This window comes from Callithrix jacchus, chromosome 3 (assembly GCF_049354715.1).
Source record: "Callithrix jacchus isolate 240 chromosome 3, calJac240_pri, whole genome shotgun sequence".
NCBI lineage: Eukaryota > Metazoa > Chordata > Mammalia > Primates > Cebidae > Callithrix > Callithrix jacchus.
This window is the reverse complement of record NC_133504.1, coordinates 91580933-91607576: the sequence shown is the minus strand read 5'-3', so window position 1 is coordinate 91607576 and position 26644 is coordinate 91580933. Positions and strand designations below refer to the sequence as shown.

General features: G+C 38.5%; 1 protein-coding gene across 12 annotated transcripts in view; it reads left to right on the top strand.

The window, feature by feature from the left end:
- GSTCD (glutathione S-transferase C-terminal domain containing) overlaps nt 1-24407 on the top strand; it is a 156788-nt gene extending 132381 nt beyond the window's left edge. For 6 of the 12 annotated variants that reach the window (XM_035293195.3, XM_054253095.2, XM_078366744.1 and 3 more), the window contains 5 exons: nt 9702-9835; nt 13115-13252; nt 15011-15041; nt 19074-19143; nt 22492-24407. In XM_035293195.3, the coding sequence (XP_035149086.2) occupies nt 9702-9835; nt 13115-13252; nt 15011-15041; nt 19074-19143; nt 22492-22628 (510 nt within the window). In that variant the 3' untranslated portion in view covers nt 22629-24407. The remainder of the gene's footprint in view (nt 1-9701; nt 9836-13114; nt 13253-15010; nt 15042-19073; nt 19144-22491) is intronic. The other 6 variants (XM_078366746.1, XM_008992891.5, XM_078366745.1 and 3 more) reach the window with 3 other exon arrangements.
- The last annotated feature ends 2237 nt before the right edge of the window (nt 24408-26644 follow it).

The following is a 26644-nucleotide window of genomic DNA, read 5'->3' as shown; positions in this document are numbered from 1 at the left end:
CTATAGGTGCACCCCAGACAAGCAGGGCCTGGAGTGGACCTCAGCGGTCATACACTGGAGGGGCTAGACTGGTAGAAGGAAAACCAAGTAACAGAAATACTTCATCATCAACAATCTGGGTGTCCACTCAGAGACCCAATTGAAAAGTCAGCAACTACTCAGACGACAGGTGGATAAATCCACAAAGATGGGAAGAAACCAGCTCAAAAAGGAAGAAAACACCCGAAACCAGAACACCTCGAATCCTACAAAGGACCAAAACTCCTCACCAGCAAGGGAACAAAGCTGGACGGAGAATGAGTGTGACAAAATGACGTAATTAGACTTCAGAAGGTGGATAATGAGAAACTTTTGTGAGCTAAAAGAACATGTTTTAAATCAATGCAAAGAAACTAAGAACCTTGAAAAAAGATTCGAGGAAATGATAACAAGAATGGATAACTTAGGAATATGAATGAATTGAAGGAGCTGAGAAACACAATACGAGAACTTCACAAAGTATGCACAAGTTTCAACAGCTGAATTGACCAACCAGAAGAAAGAATATCAGAAGTCGAAGATCAACTCAATGAAATAAAATGAGAAACCAAGTTAAAAGAAAAAAGCACAAAAAGGAATGAACAAAGTCTCCAAGAAATGTGGGACTATGTGAAGAGACCTAACCTACGTTTGATAGGTGTACCAGAATGTGACGAAGAGAATGAATCCAAGCTGGAAAATACTCTTCAGGACATTAGCCAGGAAAATTTCCCCCACCTAGCAAGGCAGGCCAACACTCAAATGAGGAAATATAGAGAACACAACAAAGATATTCCGTAAGAAGGCACATAATCGTCAGATTCACCAGGGTTGACTTTAACACTCCACCGTCAATAATAGACAGATCAACCAGACAGAAAATCAACAAGGATATCCAGGGCTTGAACTCAGACCTGGAACAAGCAAACCTGATAGACGTTTACAGAACTCTCCACCCCAAATCCACAGATTATACATTCTTCTCAGCACCACATCACTCCTACTCTAAAATTGACCACATAATTGGAAGTAAAGCACTCCTCAGCAAATGCAAAACAACTGAAATCATAACAAACAGTCTCTCAGACCACAGTGCAATCAAGTTAGAACTCAGAATTCAGAAACCAACCCAGAACCGCACAGCTTCATGGAAACTGAACAACTGGCTCTTGAGGGTAGACTGGATAAACAATGAAATGAAGGCAGAAATAAAGAAGTTCTTTGAAACCAACGAGAACGAAGACACAACATGCCAGAATCTTTGCGACACATTTAAAGCAGTCTCCAGAGGAAAATATATAGCAATAGGTACCCATATGAGGAGAATGGAGAGATCCAAAATTGACATCCTATCATCAAAATTGGAAGAGCTAGAGGAGCAAGATCAAAAAAACTCAAAACCTAGCAGAAGACAAGAAATAACTAAGATCAGAGCTGAACTGAAGGAGATAGAGACACGAAAATCTCTTTAAAAAATCAATAAATCCAAGAGCTGCTTTTTTGAAAAGATCAACAAAATAGACAAAACACTAGCCAGATTGATAAAAAAGAAAAGAGAGAACAGCCAAATAGATGCAATAAAAAATGATAAAGGGGAAATCACCACAGATTCCACAGAAATTCAAACCATCATCAGAGAATATTACAAACAACTCTATGCACATAAACTAGCAAACCTGGAAGAAATGGATAAATTCCTGGACTCCTGTGTCCTCCCAAGCCTAAACCAGGAGGAAGCTGAAACTATGAATAGACCAATAACAAGGTCAGAAGTCGAGGCAGCAATTAAGAGCCTACCACACAAAAAAAAGCCCAGGTCCAGATGGGTTCACAGCCAAATTCTATCAGACACCCAAAGAGGAGGTGGTACCGTTCCTTCTGAAACTATTCCAAATAATCCAAAAAGAGGGAATTCTTCCAAAATTATTTTATGAGACCAACATCATCCTGATACCAAAACCCAGCAGAGACCCAACAAGAAAAGAAAACTTCAGGCCAATATCCATGATGAACATAGATGCAAAAATCTTCAATAAAATATTGGCAAGCCGATTGCAACAGCAAATCAAAAAACTTATCCATCATGATCAAGTAGGATTCATCCTGGGGATGCAAGGCTGGTTCAACATACACAAGTCTATAAACGTAATTCACCACATAAACAGAACCAAAAACAAAAACCACATGATTATCTCAGTTGACGCAGAGAAGGCATTCGACAAAATTCAACAGCCCTTTATGCTAAAAACCCTCAAGAAACTTGGTATCGATGGAATGTATCTCAAAGTAATAAAAGCTATTTACGACAAACCAACAGCCAATATCATACTGAATGGGCAAAAACTGGAAGCATTCCCTTTGAAATCTGGAACTAAATAAGGATGCCCTCTCTCACCACTCCTATTCAATATAGTACTGGAAGTTCTAGCCAGAGCAATCAGGCAAGAAAAAGAAATAAAGGGCATTCAAATAGGAAAGGTGGAAGCCAAATTGTCTCTATTTGCAGACGACATGATAGTATACCTAGAAGACCACATCACCTTAGACCAAAAACTCCTGAAACTGATAAGCAACTTCAGCAAAGTCTCAGGATATAAAATCAATGTGCAAAAATCACAAGCATTCGTCTACACCAATAACAGACTTAAAGAAACCAAATCAAGAATGAACTGCCATTCAGAATTGCTACAAAAAGAATAAAATACCTAGGAATACAACTCACAAGGAATGTAAGGGACCTCTTCAAGGAAAACTACAAACCTCTGCTCAATGAAATCAGAGAGGACACAAACAGATGGAGAAACATTCCATGTTCACTGTTAGGAAGAATTAATATCATGAAAATGGCTACACTGCCCAAAGTAATTTACAGAATCAATGCTATTCCCATCAAGCTACCATTGACTTTCTTCAAAGAACTGGAGAAAACCACCATTAACTTCATATGGAACCAAAAGAGAGCCCGCATAGCCAAGTCAATTCTAAGCAAAACGAACACAGCGGGGGGCATCACACTACTGGATTTCAAGCTATACTACAAGGCTACAGTAATCAAAATAGCATGGTACTGGTACCAAAATAGAGATATAGACCAATGGAACAAAACAGAGGCATTGGAGGCAACACAACATGTCTACAAGCATACAGTCTTTGATAAACCTGACAAAAACAAGCAATGGGGAAAAGATTCCCTGTTTAATAAATGGTGTTGGGAAAACTGGCTAGCCATGTGCAGAAAGCAGAAACTGGACCCCTTCCTGACACCTTACACTAAAATTAACTCCAGATGGATTAAAGACTTAAACATAAGACCTGGCACCATAAAAACCCTAGAAGGAAATCTAGGCAAAACCATCCAGGACATAGGAGTAGGCAAGGACTTCATGAACAAAACACCAAAAGCATTGGCAAAAAAAGCCAAAATAGACAAATGGGACCTAATCAAACTCCGCAGCTTCTGCACGGCAAAAGAAACAGTCACTAGAGTGAATCGGCAACCAACAGAATGGGAAAACATTTTTGCAGTTTACCCATCTGACAAAGGGCTGATATCCAGAATTTACAAAGAACTCAAACAGATTTACAAGAAAAAAACAAACAAGCCCATTCAAAAATGGGCAAAGGATATGAACAGACACTTTACGAAAGAAGACATATATGAGGCCAACAATCATATGAAAAAATGCTCATCGTCACTGGTCATCAGAGAGATGCAAATCAAAACCACATTGAGATACCATCTCACGCCAGTTAGAATGGCGATCATTAAAAAATCTGGAGACAACAGATGCTGGAGAGGATGTGGAGAAAAAGGAACACTTTTACACTGTTGGTGGAAGTGTAAATTAGTTCAACCATTGTGGAAGACAATGTGGCGATTCCTCAAGGCCTTAGAAATAGAAATTCCATTTGACCCAGCAATCCCATTACTGGGTATATATCCAAAGGAGCATAAATCATTCTACTATAAGGACACATGCACACGAATGTTCATTGCAGCGCTGTTCACAATAGCAAAGACCTGGAAGCAACCCAAATGCCCATCGATGATAGACTGGACTGGGAAAATGTAGCACATATACACCATGGAATATTATGCAGCAATCGGAAATGATGAGTTCGTGTCGTTTGTAGGTAGATGGATGAATCTGGAGAACATCATTCTCAGCAAAGTGACACAAGAACAGAAAATGAAATACTGCATATTCTCACTCATTGGTGGGTGATGAAAAATGAGAACACATGGACACGAGGAGTGGAGTACTAAACACAGGTGTCTATTGGGGGGAAAAGGGGAGGGCCAGTGGGTGGGGGAAGCTGGGGAGGGATAGCCTGGGGAGAAATGCGAAATGTGGGTGAAGGGGAGAAAGGAAGCAAAACACACTGCCATGTGTGTACCTATGCAACTGTGTTGCATGTTCTGCACATGTACCCCAAAACCTAAAATGCAATAAAAAATTTAAAGAAAAAAAAGAAACTACTTCCAGCTCCTGAGAGAGACTGGAAGTTTATTCTCTGAAGAAACTGAACCATAGAGGCACCAGGTATAGGGAGATCAGTCACAGGCACAAAGAGGGCAATGGTGATGTGCCAGACTAAGAATAAGAACTAAATGAGAATCTGCATACTGAAGGATTGATCTCTTTCCTACCCATCTGCCTTCTAATTTGAAAACCACAGAAACCAGGATCATTTCCACAATCAGCAGGATTCAAATATTCCCCTCTGTAGAAACAGAACTGTTGCCAAAGAACAGATTCTACAACTATAATTTTAAAAAAAAGGCCGCTGTCCAGGTTTCCAGATCACACCAATCACTAGTGAAGCCCACTGTCTTTCAAAGCCTTACTTCCAATCAACTTTATAGTGGTTTACTCTTTAATATGAACAGCTAAAGGAATACCAAACATGGAAAACTTTCAAAATGGAAAATAGAGACCTATATTAGTCTGTTCTCACACTGGTAATAAAGACATACCTGGCGACTGGGTAATTTATAAACGAAAGAGGTTTGTTTAATTGATTCCCAGTTCCACATGGCTAGGGAGGCCTTACAATCATGCAGGGAGGTAAATGAGGAGCAAAGTCATGTCTTCCATGGCAGCAGGCAAGAGCGTGTGCAGGGGAACTCCCCTTTATAAAACCATCAGATTTTGAGAGACTTATCAGTATCACAAGATAGTGAGAACAGGATAGGAACGACCTGCCCCCATCATTCAATTACCTTCCATGGATCCCTTCCACAACACATGGGAAATATGGGAGCTACAATTCAAGATGGAATTTGGGTGGGGAAACAGCCAAACCATGTCAAGACCAAGGCAACAAGCATGATAAAGGGTCTTAATCAGGGAGAGGCTAGAGAAAATAATACATTAGTGAAACAAGGATATACTAAAAAGAAAAAGAGGGAATGATCAGAGAACAAGAAGGGACTTCTTTAAAAATAAAAATATGTTAATCAAAATTAAAAACAAATTAAAAATTAAGAGAGGTCTTTTTTGAAAGCAGAAATATAGGATATCACTTGAAAAAATAGAACTAAAATAAGAAGAAATAGAAACTAAAAAGAAGCAAATTTTTTGAAATTAGAGATTTAGTCCAGGAATCAAATACCTCAGTAATAGCAGGACCAGGAAACAAAAACTGGTAAATGGTGAGGAGGAAACCATCAAAGAAAATGTATAGGAAAATGTGTTAATAATTATGAATGCATTTCTCTTGATAAAGTTAACTTACAAAATGACCTAAGCCAAGGCACATTGTGAAATTTCAGGACACCAGGGGTGAACACATGTTCCCAACTGTTTCCACAGAGGGGAAAAAAATTATATACAATAATTTAGAATCAAAACAGTATCACACTTCTTAATAGTAATGTGGAAGTCTAGATGACAGTGAATTCCTTGAAAATTCTGACAGAAAATTTCTAATCCTCCATGCCTAATAGTATAAAAATGTAAAATAAAGAACAGTTCCAGATAGTCAACCTCTCAGTAAGATGTACATTGTATGTACCCCTTTTCAGCAAGCTACTAGAAAATGTAGCTCATTAAAACAGAAAGTAAAAAAGAAAAAGGAATTAGTGGTATCTAATACAAGAGAAAAATTATTAGTATCATGGGAGAGATATGTCTTAGGGCAAGAGCTGGGCAACAGGCCTCGAAGGCTTGAGTCCATATTTTAGTAAAAGGTCAGAAAGCCCAGGAAAGATGTCTCTAGGAAAGAAAAATGGAGCTGACCAATTATTTGAAAGTTTTCAGACAGTGGAAAATTGTATTGTAGAACATTTACAGAGCTTTCAGATAGGGAAAGGCTTGGATGTTAAAAAACAAACAGAAACCCTGATATCCAGCCCACTTCCCTCAGCAGTGAATGATATATACAAAGCCACGAGAAAAAGATGGGAAAGAGAAGAGAATGTATAAATGTGCAAAAAAAGCCAAAAAGCTCTTCTTTCATAGTAAAAAGATAAATAATGTCTAATATTTACAAATAAAGAGATATCAATATACATTCATAATATAGAAAAACATTTTCAGGAAGTAAACCAATGTATTGAACAGCAATGACTTTGGTACACATATTTTCTTTCAGGGGTGTGGCAGTGTGTACAAAAAAGAGACTTTTAATATAATTGTATATCTTTTAGAATTATTTAAATTGTAAAGGTGATTACCTATAATATTGTTGTATGAAAGTCTTAAAAGAAGGGGAACAAGAGTACATATTTGGGACTAGCCTGCTTCTCTTTCTAAGGTATCTATAGTTAAGAATCCTTCTTTGAAAAGCAATGCTTGAGAGAATGATTGGGCTGGGGCAAGTTTAGAGATCATTCAGTTCAACTTTCTCCTTTTACAAGTAGAGAATTTGAAGCTACAAGAAAGGAAGATTACATAGCAAGTCAATGTGAGAGCTGGGAAGTCCAGGCAGTGACTCCCTGTTTACTTCCCATGTCTAAAGAGAAGAGTAAATAGGAGCATAGAGAACTAGAAAAAAGAAGCTGGTTTGGAGTTAGACAGATTGAGTTTAAATCTTGGCTCCTTGTGAAAAAAAAATTCACAATTATTTTTCTTACTTGGAGCAGTATTGACCAACTGTTGTTTAAGGACTATTTGCTTGTTTTTGTTTGTGTGTTCACAACTCTTACTCATTTTACTCTCACTTTATTGGGCTGCTTCTTTCTTTATAGAAGTTTGTTATATATTAAGGATGTAAACCTTTTATTTGTGCTATAAGTTGTCAATCTTTTCCCTGCTTTGTCTTTTGTCTTTTTACTTACAGTTTTTTATTTTCTACCAGTCTCTACTAAAAATACAAAAATTAGCTGGATGTGGTGGCAAGCACCTGTAATCCCAGCTATTCGGGAGGCTGAGGCAGAATTGCTTGAACCTGGGCGGGGGAGGTTGTGGTGAGCCGAGATTATGCCACTGCACTCCAATCCATCCTGGACGACAAGATTGTGTCTCAATCAATCAATCAATATTTTGTCAGATTTATTAACCTTACCCCTTATCGGATGTAGATTTTTAGCTATAGTTAGGAAGTACTTCCCCTTGGTTGTGCAGGAATTTATTCTTGTCATATGTATTGCATTTTAAATCTCTAATACCTTCAAAATTTATTTCCTATGTGTGATAAGAGGAAAAGATCTAATTTTTATTTTTTATGTGACTTTCTGGTTAACCAAACATCACTCATTAAAAAGTCCATCTTTTCTCCCCTCGGTTTGAAATACCACCTTTATTGTATGATAAATTTACATATCAAAGGATTTTATTGTACTGTATCTCTCTTATTTCCCTTTATTGCTGAATTTCATTTGATAATAGTGAGAACCAGGAGTATGTGATGCAATAAGACCTTGTACACCAAAAACCTGTTATTAGTAGACAATTTTTACATTATCTATAAACTATAAACTATTGTTCTTCAAGTTAGTTATTTTGTTTAAATGAAGGAAATAAACTCACTTTTTTGCATGTAGCAAAAGGAATGTGAACCTAACTAAAGAGAGACTTATAAAAGTAAATTGTCTAAACTCTTTTTTGCTCAGAGCCTGAAGAGGGTTTTGCAGAGAAGCAGCCTGATGCGATTAATGCAGGGGGTCAGACTTTGAGGTCAGCATCCTGCCCGTCAGTAGCTGTTTTGTTGTGAGCAAGTTCTTAATTTCCCAAGACTTCTTTCCTTACTTCTAAAATGGAGATAATAAAGTCTTTCAAGGATGTTGTGAGCACAGTTCTGGGTGCCATCATTCAGCATAGCATAGTGCCAGCACATAAAAGACACTCAGTAAATGTCAGTTCCCTTTCTCTCCAGGGGAAGATGCGTCTGTAATTTTTACTATAAAATTTTCTCCAGCTAGTCATGAAAATAAGGATTAGCCTGTTTTTCACTCTAAAAAGCTGACTAAGTAAAAGGAGCAGATGAGAAATCAAGGTTATTTACTTTCCCATTCCCTGTCGTCGTTGCTGCCTTCACTGGATAGCGGCCTTCCTAGGCTGTTTTCAGAGTGAAACAGGACAAGTGGGATGACAGCATCATGGAGATTGTTGACTTCTATGTGGCCCATGTAAGTCTAGAAAGGGGGAGAAATTCAGGAGGAGGATTAAGAACAGAGATCTTCCTTTCCTCTTCCTGTTTTTAGTATTGTTTTTAGCTTTCCTGTTCAAAGGGGAAATCTGGCTTATAATATTTTACTTTCGCTGGGAACAGTGGCTCACACCTGTAATCCCAGCACTTTGGAAGGCCGAGGTGGGTGCATCACCTGAGGTCGCAAGTTCAAGACCAACTTGAATTACAATTTGTGTCTGTTCAGAATGAAATGGAGATGTGAGCATTTTTTTTGGCAAAATTCAGTAAAGGTTAGTCATCTTTTAGAATCTCCACATCTGATTTTCATTCAGAGTCCTATTTAGGCTTTATTTGGCCTACGAATTTTCATAATTATCTCATTTGTAGTAAGACTGTAGTAAGTATAGATATATTTAAGGAGATGTGTTTTTAAAACATTAAATTATATTTAGAGTTATTTTTATTTTCATGAATTATTGAAGTCCCAGTCATTATTGTAATTCATAATTTCATTCATTCCTTTTAAAATAAACTCATTGAAAATAGTTCCTGTAACTCATCATTCAATGTTAAGGATTGTTAACATTATGTGAAAATATCTTGAGAGGTACTACATGAATATGATTCAGTCAGTTTTAATGCAGCCCTGATTAGATTATATGCATATGGCACTTGAGGAAGTGTTTTCAAATACATTTTTATTTAATTTTTGCAACAGCATTGTGATATGTCAGTATTGTTAACCATCATTTATTGTTGAAGAGATTAAGGCCCAAATAAGCTAAATTTTAAGTGGCTCAGGGCTACACAGCCAGCCAGGGGTAACAGACCTCAAACTCTCATTTCAAATCTAGTGTTCTACAATGCTATAGTTTAGATATCCGCATATGTTAATTTTTCCATACTAAAATTGCATCAAATTTTCCATTAAATGAATCTTATGCTTTATTTGCAATATTCTATTTGCAATCTTTCATTCTTGCTTAATTTTCTTAATTTAAATATATAGTAGTCCTTTGGCATGAACAAATGAGAACTATTTAAAAGCACGAAATTTGCACCATAAAGTAAGAGGGAACTTAGCGCTAAGGCCTGGTTTTATTTTCCAGGTGGCGTTGCATGCTTGTGGAGTGGCAACAGACATGGTGATTGAGCACTGTATCAAAACACGGGCTTCCTTTGTCACATGCCCTTGCTGTTATGGTTTCATTCAGAACACCTCAAAGTTTAATTTTCCAAAAAGGTGAGAAATTCAGTGTTCTACCTAAGATACCAAAATGGGTAAAATACCAAAAAAACTTGTTTGATACAAAGTTACAATGATATTGAGCTCATTTCTTCTTTCTACAATGCCAAATATTGTTTATAAATTGTACAAGAAGAGAAGAACTCCTTTGTGTTTGTCCCTGATTTTTCTCCTGGATCCAGTTTTTGCTGAAATTTAAAAGCAAGGCCATCCAGGAGTCAGCCAACTAGAAGTCTATCAGCTTTAGCACTTCTCTCTGTATTTCTAAATAAAATTAAAACCATAATCGTAATATCTATGAGAGGCAGTCGAGTATAGTAAAGTGTTTAGGATCTGGAAGTATAGTGCCTGGGGGAAAATACTAGCTCCTTATCAGTGTATAAGTTGTTTCACCTCAGGCAAATTACTTAAACTCTTTTTGCCTTAGTTTTATCATCTACAAAATGAGGGTTATGGTAATAACTACCTCAAGGTTTTTGTGAAAATTTAATGATATGTGTAAAGCCTTTAGAAGTGGCAAGAGTAACTCTCAATAAATGTGAACTGTTGCTAATAACAGTAGTACTGTCAAAAGATCCTTGGGGCATCGCTTTGCCAGCTGGAACCTCTATGGCCAGTGGCACCTTTGCCCAAGTTTTACTGAGGCCCACTGGGCTCATTCCACTCACTCAGCCTTCTTGCCTCACACTACTGGCCCAGATTCCACACCTGCCAAGTGCAAGTGAGGTACAGAATGGTGAGGGCTGCACGAGTGAGCAAGCACGGGGTTTGGCCACTGCACACAGCCAGGTATGCTGGCTGCTGCGGGGCAGGCATCTCCAGGCAACAGCATGGGTACTGGCTCCCTGCAAGGCTGCACCTGGACCAGATATACTGCAAGCAGCTTCCACTGTGAGCACTAGGGAACACGGTGGCCCCTGGAAGCTTGGAAATACCAGGAGCCATAGAGTCCCTGTCACAGCCCTGGCTCGGGGAGCTCCTATGTCTGGTTTCCCCAAAGGGCCACCTCTCTTTCCTTCTCCTTTCTCTCCTTCTCATGCTTGCAACATGGCAATTGGGTGTGTTTAGGGGCTGGGGAGGGTGTTTCAGCCCTGTTTGTGTTACAGCCCTTTTAGTCCTGCCGTTCAGCAGGTCCTGAGTTCTTGTCCCACATCCAGGATGAATGAGGTAACAAAACTGCAGGATGAGTGAGGCAAAGAGGTGCTTTATTGAGCAGCAGTACAGCTCTCAGGAGATGCAAAGTGGGTAGCTCCTCTCCACATACAGGTCATCCTGATGTCCACTCAGCTCTCAGCTGAGAGGAGACCCACAGAGGGTAGCTTCTCTCTACAGGCAGGTCACCCCAATGTCCGCTCAGCTCTCAGCAGAGAGGAGATCCACAGTGAGTAGTTCCTCTCTGCAGGCAGGTCATCCTGACATCTGCTTAGCTCTCAGGTGGAAGGAGACCCACAGTGGCTAGCTGCTGTCTGCAAGCAGGTCATCTCATCATCTCTGCAACCCTCAGCAGAGAGGAGACCCAGAGTGGGTAGCTTTTCTCTGCAGGCAGGTCATCCATTGTCTCCCAAATATGGCAGAGTCCAGGGTTTTTATGGACTTCAGCGGGGAGGAAGTGTATGTTGATTGGCCCATGAGCAGCCCAGGGTGGGCCTGGAAAAAGCACTATAAATTTTCTTTTTGGTACATGGAGCTGGCAGCTTGGGCCCCAGACTTTGGGCCATTCCTTGGTTGATGGTGGGGCTTCACTGGGGACCCACCCCTTTCCACCCAGGAGCCTGTCTGCCTCCTGTTGCCATCAACCTGCTATCCATGGCCCATGGCATCCAGGCTGTTTGTGCCAAGGGGTGCCTGCAGGCCCATGTCAAGCTGCCCTCAGTCCCCCCTTGCCCACCTCCTTCCCATTCTCATCGACGCCCAAAGTCAAGATGGGGCTGAGGCAGAGGGGGCTGGCATGTCAGCACCACTTTGAGTGCATGTATACCTGGCCAGATCACTATTGCACCTGTGCTCAACCTCAACTTTGCTCTGAAATTGGGGCAGGCACTGGGAGTGAGGAGAAGTCAGGCAGTGGGAGCAGGCACTTCTGAGCCTGCAGAGGCAGGATGGCTTACTGGGCTCCTGAGACTGTAGAGATGCCCAGGTCTTCAGCCGTGGATGGGCAGCTGCAGCTGCATCTGGGAGGGCGGAGCTCCCACCAGCTCCATGGAGTGTGCAGCCCCAGGCACAACTCCCCCGCTGCAGCCAGTGTCATGGCAGTGGGCACTCCACATGGGCTACCGCTATCATCAGTCCCCACTCTGAAGAGGTGCCTTTAACTGCAGTTAGGATAGGGATGATGACTGTTCTTAACTGCTTCATGCTGATAGGGGGCATTGTTTTGGGGGAAATGGCAGTCAGATCTCTCTCAGAGGCCTAAGGGTCTCTGGTAAAAAGGGAAACATTGTTTGAGGCTCCAGTTGTATGACTGCTTAGAGTTTGATGGCCTCTAGGTAAGAAGAAACAATTTTACAAGGAGGTTAAGTATGTGAAGGAAAACATCTAGTGCCAAAGATAACAGAAATAACTTTAAAAAAGAAATATTAATAACTTTATGGGAGCAGATAAATCTCTTGGGAGTTCAGGATTAAGGGATACTTGACATAGATACCTTACATGAGGAACAGAACAAAAGTGAGAACAGTAAGCATAGGATATCCATGGAGGGTTAATTGTTGAGCACTTATCTTTTGTGATTGTTAGCTTGAGGTTCCTGATTTCTTCACTCTAGTACTTTGGCTGCTCTCCTGGGTCAACAGAGGTAATTTTGTCAGTTCCCCAAGCCTTTAATCGAGTGTAATGAATCCAAGAATATATTCCAGTGACATTTACTGCAATGGGAGTAGAAAGAAATACAGTCTAAGGTCCCCACCCTAGTCCAGGCCTAGAGAGGGAGAAAGAGAAGGAAGAGCCTATACCAGTACTAGGTCCCCTGGGTTGAATAGAGGTGTCCCTAGTTCTCGGGATTGGGCCTCCGATTGTTGTTTCTGTTCCTGTTGGAAACAGGCCAAAGAAGTTGCATATTTAGTAAATCAGAGGTTTCTTGGTATAGCAAGAAATCATTGGTGAGAAAAGGCTGTCCATACATCATTTTGAAGGGACTTAAACCCAGCTTTGAAGAGGTGTTTCTAACACTTGGTAGGGCTATGCAGAGAAGAGTAATCCGGGGGAGATGAGTATCTTGAGACAGTTTTCTGAGGTGCCTTTTGATAATAATATTTGTCTTTTCTACCCTTTCCTGAGGATTGTGGTCTCCAATCACAGTGAAGATGGTATTGCATGCCTAGTGCCTCTGAGACCTCCCCACCTCTCTACCTACTGGCTGACAGCTGCCTTGAATGAGTTGCCATTATCACTCTGGAGATATGTAGGAAGTCCAAAGTGAGGAATTATTTCATTAATTGGTACTTGTATCACCTCAGAAGCTTTCTCTGTTCAACATGGAATGCTTCTACCCAGTTAGTGAATGTATCTACCCATACTAGGAGGTACTGGATGCCCCTTGTCTTTGGCATATAGGTGAAATCCATTTGCCTGTCTGCACCTAGGTAGCCTCTCCTGTTCTTTGGGTTCTAATGGGGAAGCCATTGATTGAGGGGATTATTTTTAAGGCAAGTCTCACAAGCATCAACAACTTGTTTGACCATCTTTAGCAGATTTTTACCTGAGAAAAAGCTTTGGACCACTTTATCCTTACCTAGGTGAAGGCTTGGTGGAGGATTTTAAGAACTTTCCATTGGTTGGGAACTGGTAGATGAAGCTTGCTGTCCTCCAGTTGCAGCCATCCTGAGGACTCAAGAGTGTATCCTGGAGAGGTAGCTTATTCTATCTCCATGGAGGAATACTGAGGTTTTCTTTTTCATGAAGCCCTCCCAGATCAGAGGGGCCTCAACTGGACCAAATATGTGGGGCCTTCTTGCTGTTGATTTAGCCGCTTGGGCTGCCAACATATTTCCTTTGGCTATTTTATCCATCCCCTTTTCCCTTCTGGTGGCTTTGACAGTATATTACTACCACTTCCTGTCTTTTTCACACCTTTTTTTTTGACATTATTCCTCCCTTGTCCTTTGATATTTTTAGAAGGCTTCTTTGTAAATAAGACCTGTCTCAATCACCAAAAACAGAGTTGGGAATTTATAAATAGCATACTGTTTCTACAGTACATGGAAAGAAGTACTCATTTCAAACAAACTAATTGGCACTAATGAATTTAGCATCATATGTATAAGTCTATGTTTTTGATTGACTTAATCAAGAGTAAAGGCTATAGCATTAATAAAAGATAATGTTTATCAAATGTATGTTTATCTTTATTACCTGTGACAACAGTGATTTCCTGATATATTAATCATGCCTGTTTAAATTTTCTTATGTTTTATCGTTTACTGATCCTGGAGAGACTGTTCCTCCCAGGGCTAGCCAGTTCCCATAGATAGTAAAGGTCTTATCAACAAGCATACCTTTCATAAGCAAAGCAACCAACCCAGAGCCTTTACCCTACAAGTACCTCCTTTATTCAGCTCTTATTCCAGGCCAGCATCCCTCTACCCTAATCCCATAGGCCAGATACCAAACAAGTAGGAACAGCCCTATGCCTGAGTTCACTGAAATTATTCAAACTAGCTACTCCCAAGTTTGCTTACCTCACTTGTCTCTTCCCATGGAAATCTCTCCCTCCTGACCTATACTGGTGTTTCCCCATGTGGCCCTTTGTCACATGGCATGCCCCCTCTTCTTAGGGAACTGTGAGTGATAAAGTATCTTTTCCGTGGCAGCCATCTCCTGATCTATTGGCTGTGCCACACCTGAATAACAGTAAAACCCACATGTTAAAACACCTGGATCTGGGTGTTCCCAAGAGGGGAAGAGAAAAAAAGGTGCTTCTCTAACAGTGTAAACTGTTAAATAGATTTAACAGTTGGCTGTGAAATAGATTTCTTAAAATTAATAACACTGATGATATGTCTTTCTATCTTTCTATAAAAGCATTTCAAACTGGCATAGTTTCTACTTCAGCATAGCATTTTATACTTTTACATACAAAACATTTTTATTTATAATTTAGTTTCTTCAAGATTATTTTACTCTTAATATTTAGTATTTAAAATGATGATTAATTCATTTTTTTTTCTATTTCAGTGAACAATTCAAGAAAACTTTATCATACAAGGTAACCTTAAAAAGATCTAGGTGTCATCCTAATACACTTTTTATCCTTTGTATTTCTCACTCTCACATTTCTAGTGGAGTAAATATAGTTAAAACTGAATAACTCATGAATGTCTAATATGGCTTGCTTTGCACATCCAGATTAACCATTCAAGTAGGTAGCAATATTTGTGAAGATTTTAACTCTACTTGCAATCTAACAAGTTAGCCTGCCAGGGGATTCTGGCAGAAGATATGAGACCCCTGAGTCAGAGACAAAAGACAATTTGTTGCTCATGGCAATAGTGGTAGCACAATACCATTGTTTTTACACTGACTCTGCCGTCCAATTCCCACAAGGCAGAAGCAAATGGGCCAGGTAATATCTGCCTTTTTTTTCCAGAGGGAGATAATATGTATTTTCCAAGGCTGTTTACTCTGCAAACATGCTTGAGAAGATAATCTAGAACAGACAAAAATTCTTTTGTAAAAGTTCAGAAAGTAAATATTTTAGGCTATGCTGGCCACAATGAATCTCCCAGTATTCTTCTTCATTGTCCTTGACATTCTTATTGCTTTTGTTGGTGGTGGTTTACAACTCTTTAAAAATATGAAAACTTCCTTAACTCACAAGCCATACAAAAACTGGGCATAGGCTGAATTTGGCCTGTGGGCCGTACCTTGCTAACTACTGGTCTGGAACAAAGACACTCAGTGTCTTTCCTTGCAAAACATGAAGAAACATAAGAGACCCACATAGAATTGTCTGTCAAAAGTAGTCAGAACATATATAGTTTTCAGTCACCAATCTGATCAAAACAGTTTCTAGCTTCCTAAACATCATCACTATCCAATTAACTGGTCAATAGCATGATATAATACAGTTTAAGAAATGATAATATTTGAGAAAAATATATAAATCATTCCATTAGAAGTTGATAAAATCATCTGGATTCTTAGTTAATGCCACTTTTTGCACAGACTCACTAAAGATGTAGTCTGATTTTACAAACCAGCCCCTATATTTTAGGACTTTTTCTTTCTCCACCATCAAACAACTGAAATATAGTAAGGTATAGTGACCTAAAAAGTTCGTTGCAACCACATTAGCAGCTATATCTTCTTCATCCCTGATTTATAACTCTTACATAGCCACTTCCAGTTCTGTCTCTTACCACCTTACATGCTACCCACACCTTGCCCCCTTCCTACCATCCCTGCTCCCTGTACAAATATACACAGATATGGAGAGGTATGGTGAAAGGAGGACTTCTAGTGTTCATGCTTTCAGCCAAAACCACAACATTGCTGGCCTTTGCCTACTAGATTACAAAGTGTACATATTTTTAGGAAACTATATAATTTTGGAGGAAGCACTAGGACCCAAGAACCTTTATTTACATAACGTTCAAAACATCTCACCTTTCTGTCACAAAGCTATGCCAATAAAGTAGAAAATAAATTGGGAAAACAGACCAAGCTAAGTGGCTCACGCCTGTAATCTCAGAACTCTGGGAAGCTAGGCAGGCGGATCACATGAGAACAGAATTTGAGAGTAGCCTGACCAACATGGTGAAACCCCATCTAACAAAGTCGCCTGCCAGTGGATCCTGGCAGAAGATATGAGACCCCTAATAATAATTCTAATTATCCTTCGGGAGGCTGAAGCACAAGAGTCTCTTGAGCCTGGGAGGGCTCCAGTCTGGGTGACAGAGTGACACACTGTCTCAAGAAAAAAAAAAGAAATGGGAAAACAAAACTAGACCCCTGTTTCGAATCCCTTCTTGAGAGATGTTAGTTAAACCAAACAATGAGAGGATGTATGGAAAAAATCAAGGGTGGTGAAGAGATAGGCTACCCATGGGGTCCTGGCTGGAAAATAATGCAAAATTTCTAGTGAGAATGGAGCATACAAAATCTTTTAGAAAGCAGAAACTCCCCAGTGCACCAGTCATAACCTTTATCTACTCTTTCTTCAATATCCCCCAAAACTGCATGGCCTTTTGAAGGTCTCAGAACTTTGTGCCCAAATATCTTGAGAGTCACTTTAGAAGTGTTTTTCTCTATAGTTCAATTTAGACAGCAGCCTTTACTGAGTACTGACCATGTGCCTTGCCCTTTCAGAACTTGATTTTGACTAAAGAGAACATGCACACAAACAATTCCAATAAAAAGTGGTGAGACTTATCAGTACAAGAGAACTGAATCTTATGTGAGATTATAATTTACTTGATATTACCATTATATAAAATGAATTTTAATTTACAAATACCATGAGGACAAAGTGCATGCTTTTTCTTCAAGTCATGTAATTCTAAATTATCCTTCTCTCCCTTCATTGATGCCTGTTTGTGGGGACATAAAGTTATTAATTCAAACTATTTTATTAGTTTCTCACCCATTGTCATGAAATTTTATAGTGAGCATTAAAGTGTTTTTTTTAAAAAAAGCATAAAAGTTGAGACAAAGATATCCCTTTTTAAAAAACCAACATTGCCACAATCATTTCACTTGTTAAAAATGGAGGCTTCAAGTGTACTGTACAGAATACTAAAGGAACAATTGATGAATCTGAGTTTAACCTGTTTGCTAAGCTGACAGGTGAGATCATGTACACACTTAGAAACGACAGCTGTTCTGAATGAACAGTTGTCAAGGGATCATTGCTTCATTTCCATTCTGCCTAATCACTCACTTTTGGCTACATGCAGATTTAAGAGTACTGTGTAAAATCATCAACTCTGAGCTTTTAAAGCCTTCTTTTCTTTTTCATGAATACATTCTCTCCTAAAATTGTTAAGCAGTAGTAATAATCAGGTCCTTCCCTCAGGCCATCTTTACAGTTTGTCTTAAAGCAGAAAGAGATACATTTCCTGCAGCCTTTTAGAGTGAGAGGAAGAGATTCAGGCTTCTCTCCTCTAAAAGGACTGAGTGAAGGGAAGAGTCAGGAAAAACCAAGACCTAACTAGCACCCTGCTGGATATACCAGAGAATTACAGAAGCCACATAGTGATCTGCATTGCTTCCTTTTCCTCTGATAAAATGAAAAGCCACTTAGCAGGCCACATGCAATGGCTCACAGCTATAATCCCAGCACTTCGGAATACCAAGGCAGACGAATCACAAGGTCAGGAGTTCAAGACCACCCTGGCCAACATGATAAAACCCCATCTCTACTGAAAAAAAAAATTATCAGGGCATGGTGGTGTGTGCCTGTAATCCCAGCTACTCGGAAGGCTAAGGCAGGAGAATGACTTGAATGTGGGAGGCAGAGGTTGCAGTGAGCTGAGATTGCACCACTGCACTCCAGCCTGGGTGACAGAGCAAGTCTCCATTTCAGAAAAGGAAAAAGAAAGAAAGAAAAGGCACTTAGTAAGACTGCCTGGAGCCACATTCCAGAGTTTCAAATACATTTTGTAATAAGTAAATTTTAGGTCTTTTAATTTAACACATTATAATAGCAAAATATAACCATATTTTTATATTTCAGCTAAAAGCAACTGGGCAAAATGTCTCTGAGAATTTTCTGTATATCTGTTCTTAAGAACTACATCTGGGCCAGGCACAGTGGCTCATGCCTGTAATACCAGCACTTTGGAAGGCTAAGGCGGGTGGATCACTTGAGGCCAGGAGTTCAAGACCAGCCTGGCCAACATGGTGAAACCCTGTCTCTACTAAAAAAAAAAAAAAAAATTAGGCAGGTACAGTGGCAAGTACCTGTAGTTCCAACTATATGGGAGGCTGAAGCATGGGAATCAATTGAGTCTGGGAGGCAAAGATTGCAGTGAGCTGAGATCACGCCACTGCACTCCAGCCTGGCAATGGCAAGCCTGTTTCAAAACAAAACAAAAAAAAACACAGTGTACTTGAAGGAAAGAAATTATTAAGTACCATTTTCTGAAAGTTTACTTTTTGAAAATACTATTTGTGCAGTACTTTATTCAGTTAAACAATGTTGAACTCCAGGAAAATGAGGTAGCTTTTTGGTTGTTGTTTTTACAACTTTGAAGCAGAAGATAAAAATAAACCTACATCCTATTGCTTTTTCTTTTAGGAACACATGATTCTATGCAGATTTGCAGACCAGACAGCTGCCCAGCTCCCACCCCAACGAAGGCTCATAGGTATGTGTTTTCATAGAGCAGCTGTTGAGTATATTATGCATAATATGACGGTGAATGATTGGACCAAGTCTACATGGGAAAAATTTATCAACAAGAAGTCTATTTTTCAACGAGAAACTAAATATATTCTTTCCAAAAAATTCATATTGAAAAGGGTTTTGTAACTATAACATTTTATCCTATTTTGGTTAACTTTAATAATTTTGAATGTATTTTCAATGTTTGTACATCGAGTAGAATTCTTAGGTTAAATCTCTTTCTTACTGTTATGAACAAACTGCAAGATCTATCAAAAGCCACAAAAGAAAATACTAAAGATGAAAAAGTTAACTACATATGCCAAAATTGATGCATTATAAAATATATACACAAGGATGATAACATTTTCTTTCTCAGGAAAGAGGATACTTGTGTATTATTTATCATAGACCAATTTATTTGACATTTGCAGTATTAAACATTACCTAAATTGGAAGACTACAGAAGCATTTCAAGTTAAATAAGTAATTGATTTATTGAAGACTCACTTTAGAAAAAGAAATCACATTTAAAAGAATAATAGCAGTTAATAGTTACATTTAAACACTGAGCTAAATGCTCTCACCTGTTATCTCAGTAAATTCTTACAAATATACATATGGGGTAGGTACTATTATTTACATTTTAATGATAAGGAAACTGAGACAAAAGCTTCCCTGGGGTCCTTCTTCTGGTAGATGATGGAGCTATACTGTGAACCTAAATTATTTGATTCTGGATATGAAGTTCTTGTCCATTTTAGTTACTGCTTCCCAGCATGCTGGTGTCACATCAGAGTTTAAGAAAAATGTCAAAACTAATCTTAAAATTATTCAGAGAAGCCCAATATTGGACACCATCATATTTTTTCTCTAAATTTCCAGTGTAGCCCCTTTTCCTCCATGGTATACTAGAAAACAGATTGTTATTACTTTGGCTGAGCACCAGATGCAGCATACATTCAGAGACCAAGTTGTATGAGAAATCATTATTTTTAAAATCAAAGGCAGCATAGCAAGATGCTCACACTTGGAGAAACACATGAGACCTGAGACTAAGGGAGTGAGTTATTTCCTTCTCTTTCTCACTCTCTGCAGCATAGCAAGTTGCTCACACTTGGAGAAACACATGAGACCTGAGACTAAGGGAGTGAGTTATTTCCTTCTCTTTCTCACTCTCTGCAGCATAAACATTTGGAAAGGACTCATTCTCTTCTTCCTACAACCTCTTTGTCTTTCAATGCCTTTCCTTCTTGCTCCTCCTTTTCCCATCTGTAGCACTTTGAATTAATAGAATATACATTTGAAGAGATTCCACTCACTAGACCCAATGTCTTAGTCTGTTTTGCACTGCTATACAACATAATACCATAAACTCGGTAATATGTAATGAACGAACATTTATTTGGCTCACATTTCTGAAGGCTAGGAAGTCCAAGATCAAGGGGCTGGCATCTGGTGAGGGTCTTCTCCCAGCATCATAACATGATGAAAGCAACACATGGTGAAGGAGAGAGCAAGAGAAGGCTGAATGTGTCCTTTTAGAAGGAACCCACACTCTAGATAATGAATGACGATTATGATATTCATTCATTCACTCCACCCTCTTGGCCTAATCACCTCAAATGATAGCAATCCAGTGAAGACATAATTAATATGGTGGATGGATGGGTACATGGTAGATATGTGTTTTAGGTATCAAAGTAAAGGGGAGTGACTGAAAGGGAAATTGCTAGAGTGGTGGGAGGCATTTGGCAATGGGAAGAATGGGGGGAATCACATTGAGGGAAAGCTGTCACATGTCTACATCTCTGCTTTACACAGGCCATTCCTGTGTTCTGTGAACATTTTTAGGAAACTCCCCAGGCCCGCAAAGGTAGACTACCAGCAGCTAAATTTCAATTGTAGACACTTCAACATGTTAAAGCATGAAATTCTTCTACATAATGGAAAAGGAAAAATTAACCGGACTGGGATCAAAGCCAAGGGTAAATGAGCTGCAATGTAAACCCTGGGTGGGTACTAAAGGAATGTAGAGCATCCCATGCTGACAGATAATGTTTCATTTTAAACTAAAAAGTAGATGGGAGAAACCTTTACAGATGTCTTAAGAAAGGACAGTATTTTATGGGGAAAAAAAAGAATGTCAGCTATAAGACTGTTAATGAAGAAGGGATGGTTTTGCCTAAATGGAATTCTAGACGTCTCTTTTTATTTCATTTCTAATACAGTTTAATCTTGGTGAGATGGGTTATTTTAAGGAAAATGTACAAAGTAAACATTTTAAATATGAGTCTCTCATTGTTAATTCTTACCTACTGATTTCACCTTTCACTGTTTTTTTCTGTGCAGATTCTGTTGTTCATAGAACTTTTCTATTTCAGTGATCTGTCTTCATTTCTGAAGTAGATCTTAGTTTATCAGTTTCCACTGTCATTCAGATGTGTTTAGGCAGTATTATAATTGTTTAGGAAAAATAGAATGAAGTTTTGCATGGTCAGTGATCTTTTTCCAGGAGGATGAAGAAGCTTATAGATTGAATTTAGAGCAACTGAAAGTATAAAAAAGTAAACCGTGGCTTTGAATATATTCAGCCCCAAATTATTTTTCCCAAGCTACTTTTAAAGTTTGTGTTTGCCAAAGGAAAACAAGTTAACCACTTTGCTTGCCAGTCAGGTTTCCTCTTTTGTCTTCCAAAGATTGTAAAGGAAATAGAATACCACTATTTAATAGAGGTATAGGAGTTTGGAAAAGTAAGAGTATATTACACTCAACATTACATTTCCACCTGAAATGAGTGCCATATAATTGAGAATTTTCTCAAATATTTTTCATTTCTCACTTCTTCATAGCTCTAAAAAACTTCAGCTGGAAAGCTATCTTCTTTCAGATGGAAAAGCTAAGTTCTTTCAGACGGCCCTTAATCAGCATGTTATTTTAAATATTCTTAAAGACAAATTTTTTTTCTACAGTGTTACAGATAATGTAGTTTTATAGGGAAAGCAGAGAAAAGGTCTCTAAATGTATTTTTAACCGAAATAGGAAATAGAATCTGAGGCTCCAATTTGAGATTTGTTTATAAATACATTTGAAAAGGTTAACATTCTTTAAATTATTAGCAGAGGCAAATATATGAAGTGCGATGTTTTTGTCACCATCATCTTTCCACCTTAATCAAGAATTAAATTGAAAGAAAATAAACAAGACTTGCGGGTATAAAGCATGCTCCATAGTACTTGCAGATTTTGTCATTATATAGATTCCCTTAAACAAACTGAAATTGCCTTGCTAGTGAAAGGGTTTCTCATGATACCATTTGACTATATTTCAGGAAAACAGTGCATGTGCTTGGTGGATCTGGATCGAGCAAGAGCTGCAGAAGAATGTGGCTACTCCGTTCAAGTGATATCCATGGAGCCAGAGAGCTGCTCTCCCAAAAATAACATGATTGTGGGAATCCCCATTTAAAATGAGACATCCACATCTGATATTTTGCCATCCATCTTGACGTTGGATGCCCAGTGGCATTCAGGAGGTTCTTGGCATAACTAGGAAACAGCATTAGCCATCTTGAATCTATTGTGCTCAGGAAGAAAAGCAACAGGAAAATCTTGGAAGAAAGGCTTCCTGCACAGCATCACAAATGCTCTTACAGTGTGTGATTAAAGGACTGCTGGTTTTCATAGTGAGAATCCCCTGAAGTCTCAGCTGCCAAAAGAATAATACTAGTGGAGGTTCCATCACAGGAATGACAATTTCCTTCTCACTTCACAAGCTCTTCTGATCTTGCCAATGTGATGTTTAATTCAAAACAGTGTACTTACAGCCTTTATTTTATACTTATTTAGATATTCACATGGGAACTGAAACTAGACTCAGTGGAGTTTTTTTGTTTTTTATATTTTTAACAATTGTACTTTTTTTATAACTTTAAAAAAATATAGTCAGGTAATTATAGTATAGTTATTTTTAAGCTGGGGTTAGTTGAACTTGTATAGCATTTAATATGCTCCTTTTAAATATATTTCTGCCAGGCATGGAGGCTCATGCCTGTAATCTCAGCACTTTGAGGGGCCAAGGTGGGAGGACCATTTGAGCCCAGGATATCAAGACTCACATGGACAACATAATGAGACCTCATCTCTCCAAAAATTTAAAAATGAGGCGGGATTGAGCCAGGAAGTCAAGGCTGCAATGAGCTGAGGGCATCAATACACTCCTGGCTGGGTAACAAAGTGAGACCCTGAATCAAAATGAATGAATGAATTTCCCATAAATTACCAAATGCGATCATCACTGGTTCAAATTATTAAATAATTGCAACAAACTTCCTATTATGGGAATGTGGAATTTGGACACAAATTTTAACAATAAGGTATATTGGTTAATAAATTTAAGTTTGTAAGTAATTATTAAGGATCTAGTATTTTCAAGACCTTGGCCTAGATTCTTTTCAAGATTCAAAGATGAGATGCAAAAGATATAATATTTTGCCTATGAAAGTAAATCATCTAGAAGAAAAAGATTAAAGAATTAGTTAAGTTCTTTATATTACAATGTATTGTCACAGGATTTGTAATTCAGATGTCAATCATTTATAAATTCTTTTTCTGCCAGCCAACATTTAAAAGACAAATGATGCATCATTTCTCAATGCTGCTAATTCTTTAATTTTTACATGTCCCAAGTATTCCATTTGAGATTTATTTCATTGATATTGACATTTTTAACCCCAGTGTAACATGTATCATGAGGAGAAAGCACTTTCATTGATCATCACTATGGATTAAAATAGAGGAATATTTTACAAGGCAGTATAGGTGGGGTGGGAGACATTTTGGAATCTTGTTTTCTGGGATAAATTTTTTAAAAAGAATTAGGCATTAGCCCTGAGTATTTTAGTCATTTGTGCCCATAGATAACAACATGCTCTTTTATTCTGGACTTTCTTTTTTTTTCATTGAGGTTTAATTTATATACAATAACAGATTTTTAAGTATTCATTTGAAACATTTTGACAACCGTATGTATCTATACACTCAACCATCACTGAAATTAGATATAAAATATTCCCATCAAATACTTTCAGGTAAACACATTGAGAATATTTTGCCAGTCTGTGGCTTACCTACTTATTTTCATAATTAATGTTTTAATTTTGATGAAGATTTAATTTACCCTTTTACTTTAATGATTAATATTTTCTGTGTTCTTTCTAATAAATTTTACCAACTCTAAGGTTATAAAGATTTCTCCTAAGATTTTTTTGTAGAAACCTTATGGTCCTAGCTTATTATATTTAGTTCTCTGATCTATCTCAAATTAAACTCACATATAGAGGTAGGTAGATTTTGAGGAATATATAGTTGTTTCAGCATCATTTTAAAAAATCCCTTCCTCTCCTCATTGAACTGCCTTGGCCCCTCTGTTGAAAATCAGTTGATATGTATGTATGGGTCTATTTCTGAATTCTCTAGTCTTTTCCATTAATCTATTTATCTTATTGTTATAGTTTTATAGTAAATCTGGAAATCAGGTAGTTTGTCTTCCAATTTTATTTTTCATTCTCTATTTTGGCTGTTCTGGATCCATTATATTCCCATGTAAATCTTAGAATTGGCTTGTCAATTTCTTTTTAAAATTTTACCAAAAAAGCTTGCTAGGAATTTTCGTATTGCCTGTTCTCTTTAGATCAATTTGAGGAAAATGAATATCTTACCAAGATTGAATCTTATAATCTATGAATATATCTTTCCATGTGTTTAGGTCTCCTTTAATTACTCAGAAACATTTTATAAGTTATTTTCTGTGTAGATGATTTGTTTTATTTATTACGATTTTACTGTTAGCTTTTTACATGCTGTTCCCTGTACTTAGAATAACCTCTTTTTACCCCTCCCACTAGCTTAATGTCATTCATCCTTCTGCTCTGAGACTTGACCTCCCTGGAATTAGGTATCTGTTATAAAATGTCTACCATCCAGAGTAGTCTTCTCAGTCCTCCCCAAGTGACTCAAGGTACACGCCCCTGCCCCCTGCTTCGCCACCACCAAAAAAAAAAAAAGCTCATATGATGAGTATGGAGAACAAAAACAGAAAGGGGGCCAGGCACAGTAGCTCACACCATGTAATCTCAGCACTTTGGGAGACTGAGGCAGGTGGATCACTTCAGGTTAGGAGTTTGAGACTAGCCTGGCCAACATGGTAAATCCCTGTCTTTACTAAAAATAAAAAAATTAGCTCAGCATTAGTGGGGTGTGCCTGTAATCCCTGCTACTCAGAAGGCTGAGGAAGGAGAATCGCTTGAACCTGGGAGGTGGAGGTTTCAGTGAGCTGAGATCGTGCCACTGCACTCCAGTCTGGGAGACAGAATGAGACCTTGTCTCAAAAAAAAAAAAAACAATAGAAAGGGGACCCATTGCTCTCCCACCTTTGTTCTTGTCATGGCATTCTCCAGCTGTGATGGCTTCGGTTAGTAAAAAATACAGGTTTTGTGACTGCTCTTTGGGCATTATTTTTCTATGTAAATCCTTGCCAATCAATGCTGCTGTCCCAGCCAGGGCAAATAAAAATGGTTGGCTACCGAGAGCAGGAAGATTGTTGCAATGATAAAAGCCCAAGAAGTGACCTGATCTTACCTTCATCTTTGTCCATCAAAAGCAAGGCTGCTGTTCACTGATCTATCTCTCCCAAGGTTGTAATAATATTAGAAACCACAGCTTATCTTTCATTGGCTTTTGAGCCTGACTCAGCAAAAGAAGGGTATAATTATTAATGACTAAACTGTGTTATTTTGAGAGACAAATTTCAGTCATATTAGATATCAAAACATTTTCAGGGCACATATGCAAGGTAATATGTAAATAACACCAGTTAAACATTTAGTTTCATTCTAAAGATTTTGGCTACAGGTGTCGCCCATTCCATGGTTCAAGAAAATTGCTGTTAATAGAGCTTTCACATACTGAAACCTGTTTTTCTACTGACTTACATAATGAAATTAGAGATACATTTCTGTAAAGTGATATGAAATTATAATAAAGGAAATGATACATTTTTAAATAGATATATATATATATATTTTTTTTTTTTTTTTTGAGACGGAGTTTTGCTCTTGTTACCCAGGCTGGAGTGCAATGGCATGATCTCGGCTCACTGCAACGTCCGCCTCCTGGGTTCAGGCAATTCTCCTGCCTCAGCCTCCTGAGTAGCCGGGATTACAGGCAGGCGCCACCATGCCCAGCTAATTTTTTTGTATTTTTAGTACAGACAGGGTTTCACCATGTGGACCGGGATGGTCTCGATCTCTCAACCTCGTGATCCACCCGCCTCGGCCTCCCAAAGTGCTGGGATTACCGGTGTAAGCCACTGCGCCTGGCCTAAATTATAATTTTTTTAAAGAAACTATCAATACGAAAGTAGTTTGGAGTTATTGAGTACAGTTTTTTTTCTTTTTGAGACAGGGTCTCTGTCATTCAGGTGAA